The sequence below is a fragment of the Gambusia affinis genome, linkage group LG03, assembly GCF_019740435.1.
Source record: "Gambusia affinis linkage group LG03, SWU_Gaff_1.0, whole genome shotgun sequence".
Lineage (NCBI taxonomy): Eukaryota > Metazoa > Chordata > Actinopteri > Cyprinodontiformes > Poeciliidae > Gambusia > Gambusia affinis.
In genome coordinates, this window is record NC_057870.1 from 4,432,988 (window position 1) to 4,439,866 (window position 6,879).

The window sequence follows — 6,879 nt, forward strand, 5'->3', positions numbered from 1 at the left end:
AGTATTATTTAACTTTAAGAAGTTCTGATCGGATGCAGTTAACAAGCTGCTCTATCAATACTTTCCGGCCCCTTGAGGACATCTGTGACCTTGATGTGGCACAAAATGAAAATGAGATTGACAACCCGGTCTAAAACGAAGAGCTAAAAAGCAGAAATGACATATCCTGAGGAAAACAATAAAGTGAATAATGTTCCCAGCTAACGTTTCCCACAATGCAGCATGCTGTTTATGACCTGGTGTTATTGGGGCTTTAGCTAACAGTTCTGTTTAGTGGGCTACACAGAAGCAGAGCCCCTCCCGGGTCCATTGTGGACCACTAACAGGACAGACAGCTGGATGATGGACCCCATCAAGTGCATCTGTCAGTCACAAAACACAACTGTCCTTCCCGGGCCAGAGCTATGTCCTGTTGTTATTCTGGGGCCTCAGTAATGGGGGTATGTGCGTTTGGCTATTATCCCTAAATCTCATGAACTCAGAGATGGCAGGGAGAGAATAGTCCTCTTTACCTGCGCCGCTGCCTAAACAAGGCATGGAGTATTTATAGTGCATAAGCATGCACCGTTATATATCAGAGGGGAAAGCGGTCAGCATATCTATCCATTGTTTAGCGTGCTGCTCCGTCACAGAGCAGCAAGGACACGGCTTGGTCGTCGGCAAGCCACAAGGAAACATGGTGAGTAGATGCACATTTAGTTAGCATCGCTTCGCTGGCTGTCTGGGGAAGTGGCCAGATCTGCTAGATCGGTGCCACCTCAAACAAAAGACAGGAGAAATTTGGAGGCAGGACAAGGAAAGAAAAAAAACAACAACAGAAGAAACAGACAAAAGATGGGAGATGACAAGATGGGAAAACACATTGAAAAGAGAGAACACTCGTATTAGAAGAAGACATTGATATAAAAAAAGAATTTAACCAAAATATTTGTTGGTATTACAGTTGCAGTGCTTTTTGTGTAGCTAGATCATAATCAGAAGAAACTCCAGTAAGAAAATACTCAAATCCTGAAGTCATATTTACTCTTTTAATTTGTCATTTATGTTTAAGAGAAAGACAGTTCTTTGCAGTTATAATCAAAGGTTTTGCCACAGCAGTATTTAAACACTGTAAACAAAAACTTAATCATTTCTTTAAGCAATACATCATCAAACTAGTATGTTCGGTTAAAAGTTTTATCAACTTAACTGCAAGAATTTAATGTCCTTCAAAATTCAATTACAGTGTTCTGGAGAGGACACTTAGGAGAAGTGATAAATAGGCAAGCGCCAATTGTGACCAACAAAACTGGTGCTCAGCAGCAAACTTTGTATCATTTCATATTTAACCATCTTAAAAAAAAAAAAAGACAAGGCAACAATTTTGGGGCGCCAGAGGTCCTGTCTGAGGGATATCTGAGCGCCCCAGAGCTAATCCACAGCAAGCATTAGACCTCAGCTGTCGAAAGGCATGCAAATCCAAAATTATGTCATGGCGCTGCATTCCTTCACAACGCTTTTTCTTTTTTTTTTTTTTTAAACAGTTCCTTGGCAGTCATGTAAATAGCTCAACATAATCCCTCCCTGTGAGGGTTTTCTGATCAAACAGGACTCAGAGTAGCATCCTGTCATCGTCCAGGCCCTGTGGAATAATCCCTCGTGTGATCCTGGAACTATGGAAGTGCAGGCAGCGGACTAGACCCCCGCAACCCTCTTCCTCACAAAACAGTAAATAATATTTCCACGACCAACTGACAGAGTCTGTAATCCTTCTTAAGTAAATGTCTGCCCCACTGGAAGTGCCCCTATGGTCTCTCACTCATGTTTGGCTTGTCTTAAAGGCACAGTTGACAGTAAAAAAAACAGCAGTGAGTCAAGTTACAGAAGGCAATCTGGTGCAGGGGAAAATCTAGAAGGTTTTTAAAAGGGAGGTCTTGATGGGGGCCTGCTGGTAATCCTGGTATGAAACACAAAAACCAAAAGCAATGAGCAAATTTGCTCATATAGCCCAGAATTCACATATATAGTGCAGTGGTGAAAGGGTAAGTGATGGATACAAATATCCTTTACACTGTGGGGAAATTCAGGTTTACCAGCAGCAAGTTTAAAGCAAATGGATAAATACATAATTAAACTAAGGTAAGAAAAAAAGAGGAAGGAGAAAGTAAAAAGAGCCTTTACGGTAAGGGAAAAAAGCTGTTAAAAGTAGCATACTCAAATTCTAAGAAATTTTCCCAATGCATAGATGTAAACATGAGTTTGTTGGGGGCAGGGATGCTTAGATAGTCAATCCTGGGAAGAAGGATCTGCATTAACACTCCTTTTGGTGAAATTGTCAGCAATAATTAATCCTTTAAAAAAGTGGCACTAACTTCACCATCAGGAGGCTGAGGTGTTTATGTTGGCTCTACAGTGAACAAAAGTATCAACTTGAACTGTGACAAGGCTTTTGGTAGAGAAGGTTTCTGTGCTGGGCGGACAATTTGAGCCTATGTCCATATCCAACTTTAGCTAGCTTAGCGAGAGTGCTAATGCGAAAGTCCAAACTTGTTAGCCTGAACCTGTTAGCCACATCTTAGTTGCGGTCGTAAAAGATTTACCACTGTCCTGCTGCTGGTAGTAGGAGGTAGTTTTGGGTTTAATCTTGGTCTTGTGGTCCAACCCTGCAGTCTCCAAAGAAAGCCAAGAAGAGAGCGGAGGGAGCGAGCTCCAACGTGTTCTCCATGTTTGAGCAGGCCCAGATCCAGGAGTTCAAAGAGGTAAGCAAACCCGAACCCGAGCTCTGCACCCCGCAGGGACCGCCTGCTGTGCCCACTCGAGTCACGCCGGGTGTTTTTGAATCCCCTGCAGGCTTTCACCATCATGGATCAAAACAGAGACGGATTCATAGACAAGAACGACCTGAGGGACACTTTTGCAGCTTTAGGTAAGAGAAAACGGGGTTTGTAAAGTTACAGAGTTAACAAAAAAGAAATAACAGTAACATTTAGGTATATTTAAACTGTCATCGAGAGAAATAAAGTGCAGGTGTTCATTTTTCAAAGTCACGTTTTCACAATGTTATTCATAAATGTCAGAATTAAATTCACAAGCTTAATATATAGTTTGAAAAATAAATGCTTAATTTGAAAATTTAAAAGTTAAGTTGAGAAATAAATATTTTGATTGGGAAATACATTTTTAGTTTGGAACTGAATAAGTCTGGAAAATAAATATTCAGTGTGAAACCAAATATTTAGTTAGCAAAATAAATATTTCATTTGGGACTACACAGTTTGAAGACTAAATATTTAGTTCAGATTTAACAATTTATTTGGGAACTAAATGTAGTTTGCAAGCTAAATAGTTTCCTAGCTAAATATTTAGTTTGTAAACTAAATATTTAGCTAATAAATAATTCCTTTTGGAACGCTAACATCTACAAATGTATGACTAACATTTGTTACTCATACAAAGTGATGAATATATAATTTTGAAAAATTAACACCCATATTTTTTTCTTTATGACAAACCAAAATATTGCTGTTAATTTTTTACAGTGTAACGTCACAAACTGTATCTCACAGGTGCGTCCATTTATGGGATTCTGTCTCAGTGAACTAACTTTTCTGCTTATCCATTATATGTTTAACTTTTTTTAATTATTTTTTTAAATAAACGTGATTAAACATGAGTAAAAAAAAAAATTAATCGTCATAGCCAGAACCCCACACTTCACTCCACCCTGACCTCTGACCTCCTTCATCCCTCAGGCCGGTTAAACGTCAAACAGGAAGAGATTGACGATATGCTGAAGGAGGCTCCGGGTCCGGTCAACTTTACAGTCTTTCTCACCATGTTTGGGGAGAAACTAAAAGGTTATCCAGGAGGATCATCATCATCATCATCATCATCCTCATCATCATTCTTGTGTTTTTTTGTTTGTTTGTTTTTAAATCCTACAAAAAAAACTATTTACATTTTCATCAGGTGCTGACCCAGAGGAGACCATCCTGAATGCTTTCAAAGTCTTTGACCCCGAGGGAACAGGAACACTAAAGAAAGATTAGTGAGTTTTAATAGGAGGCTAACATTTTAGACGACGTGACCAGCTGATTTTCTCACCTTCCCTGCTCGCTTTTGCAGCGTGACTGAGATGTTGACGACCCAGGCAGACAGATTCTCGGCTGAAGAGGTCGGTGCTCTACCTCGGACGATCATCCTGTGACTTTTTGAGCAGTTTGTACGCGACTGAACTTTAAAGAAAGCAAAAAAAAATTTTTTTTATCTCATTTTCTGTCCACAGATGGAACAGATGTTTGTAGCATTTCCTCCTGATGTAGCAGGGAACCTAGACTACAAGAACCTGGTCCACATCATAACACACGGTGAAGAGAAGGACCAGGAATAGATGGAGTCAGCCTCACCGATCCAGCTGGTGTCCAGTTACGCCGGCACACACACCAACGTCTGAATAAAAAAGTTGAAAAAGAAATTTGGTCTCGGTTTCGCTAACTGTCCTAATTAAAGTTCAGTCACGTACTAAGGGTGGGCATTTATCGCATCGTTTGTCATTTATTGCGATACATTTCTTGTCATGATAAGAATTTCCGTTTATCATTGTCACTATAAATTCTAGTTAATGTTAAAAAATGTCCATATTGTCTGCTTTGTTATTTTTGCTCATTTCTCCAATGAAACCACCAATAAATATCAATACATTTGAAAATATGATAATATGGAGTTAATGTGATACATACAAATCACACTTTGTCCTAAAGAAGCATATTGCAAAGGGGTGATATTTTCAAGAACTCTATTTATGGGGCTATGATTCCTGTGTAAACCATACAGTTACCTAAAAAAAAGTAGAAATTTTCACTTTTATCTTTATTACAAAGAATTGTGATAAAACTAAGTCGACCATCCCTGTTATATTGCCTGCTTATCTACTAATGTATTGTGATTTTAACCAGTAAAATAATTGTTCTGCAGCTGAAAGGGCACCAAAACTGACTCTAGCCCCGGGACCCACATATTTGTAAATTCAGTCCTGTGTGCACAGAAAGATTATTCATGAGGTTACTTTAGAAAGAAACTGCTTACACTGGATTTTATTCATAGGTATGGGAGTACAAGGGGTTGCATTGTACTGTACATCATAATTTTCCCACTTTTCCCCCCCCCACCAAGGGGTCTTTTGTGGGCTCTAGTGTCCCTTATATGACAGTAGGTGCTGGGGGGAGAGGGGGGAAGATATGCGACAAATGTCAGCCGGGTCCGCGATTCAAGGCCTCCAAACGTGGGTCGCACTATTCACTACACCACCACAGCACGCCCCTAATTTTCCCACTTTTAAATTTAAACAGATTTGATGTGCATCACTTCCCATCCACTTTAAAAAATGTGCAACTCTCTGTGTTGGTCTTGTCAAGAACTCTGGTATGAAAATGTATGTAAATTTGAGATCAGTCCAGGCACATGCAGAACAACGGATCATAAAGTACCTAGAAGATTGTGGCAGCCCTGTATGTTGATTAAAAATGATTGCTTACTGTGTACTCTTTGTATGAGAATGTGTTCTCTGTATTCTATTAATGTTGTAACAAGAAAATAGGATCGACTCATTTAATGTACTAAGATTTTATATGATTTTAATGATTTAAGTAACTTGTATGATTAAAGTTAAGGATAGAGCAAGTAGAAGGAAGGTTGGGGTGTGAAGGCTGACACATGTTGTTGCAACTCGGAAAGTCCCAGAAAGTCCTAGGCTATGACACATACAGCTATAGCAACTCGGAAAGCCCCAAAAAGGCCCAAACACATGGTTTTGCAATGAGGTCATTGTGTCTCAAGCGGGAGTCTATTGCTCTCAGAAAGTCCCAAGATTCACAAGTACATTACCTCACAAGTGAGTCATAGTGCCCAAATTTGCAGATGGGCGGGTTGCGCAACTATGAAGCAGAGCACAAACTGCTCTTTGTCTTTCTCTCTCTCCCTCCCTCGGTGTACTCCCCAGGGAGGGAGAAAAGTATAAAAATGTGAGACCGAGGTGATACGGTGTTCTTCGTCGCCGGCGCTGAGACTCTACACAAGTGTGGTAAGAAGACCAGCAGAGGACTACGCCCTGGAACCAAGAAAAGCGCCTCACAAGGAGGACAACGGAGCTCCTCACGCCGGACCAAAGGGCGAGATCCACCGACCCACTGCCTTGGTTCCTAATTAGATTTCCAAACTCTGCACTCTACCCAGCGATTTCAAAGAATTACATCTCAACGGACTTGGGGAACTGAACAAAAGTCACAGGATCGACTAAGGGCTGTTCGGCTGGATGAAGCAGACAGTTCATTTTTGTTTCGGTTCCAAAGAGGATTTATGATTTAAAGTCAAAGACTCTGACCAAGGACTACAAGGACTCCGGTTGCCAAGATCCGATACCATCGATGAGTATGAGTTGTGCCACACCCCAAAGCCTATTCGATAGATAGATGACAGTGTAGGGAGGTTGTTAGGTAAAGGTTGAATTGATCTAAACTATATTGATTTTCTTTGTATGGTAATCACAAGTAAATTCTGTATGCCTGTCATTTTCCATGCTAAAGCTTGCTTAATAAATACATATATCTTAAAAAATTCTGATTAGGTTGTGGACATTGAAATTAATTGAGTCATTTGAGTTAAAGTTCTTCTATTTATAGTAAAATCAGTATGCATGATTCTAGTAATGTGGTGGCTTCAGACTTTCCTTTGGTGAGAGTAAAATAATGACCCTGGGACTTATATCTTAGTCACTAAAAATTATCTAGCCGTTACCAAGTGCACGTTACGACAGGAAGAGAACTACCGTTAACAGAAGTGGTTATTGGAATTATGCAGCTGTGAAGGCTACTCGGTTGATTGTTCCTTAACTGGAAAGGGTCA

The 6,879-nt window shown here is 40.1% G+C and overlaps 1 protein-coding gene across 2 annotated transcripts; it reads left to right on the forward strand.

Moving 5' to 3' along the window:
• Nucleotides 1-544: 544 nt before the first annotated feature.
• On the forward strand, nucleotides 545-4,453 carry myl2b (myosin, light chain 2b, regulatory, cardiac, slow). 2 transcript variants are annotated; one of them, XM_044112781.1, is made up of 7 exons: nucleotides 545-679; nucleotides 2,649-2,738; nucleotides 2,830-2,905; nucleotides 3,732-3,836; nucleotides 3,949-4,027; nucleotides 4,105-4,153; nucleotides 4,265-4,453. In XM_044112781.1, exons 1-7 carry the CDS (start codon nucleotides 560-562, stop codon nucleotides 4,367-4,369), a joined length of 624 nt encoding a protein of 207 aa, XP_043968716.1. In that variant the 5' UTR covers nucleotides 545-559; the 3' UTR covers nucleotides 4,370-4,453. The 2 variants fall into 2 exon arrangements, with proteins under 2 accessions (XP_043968716.1, XP_043968717.1); XM_044112782.1 differs by lacking the exon at nucleotides 545-679 and adding an exon at nucleotides 1,571-1,707.
• Nucleotides 4,454-6,879: the final 2,426 nt, after the last annotated feature.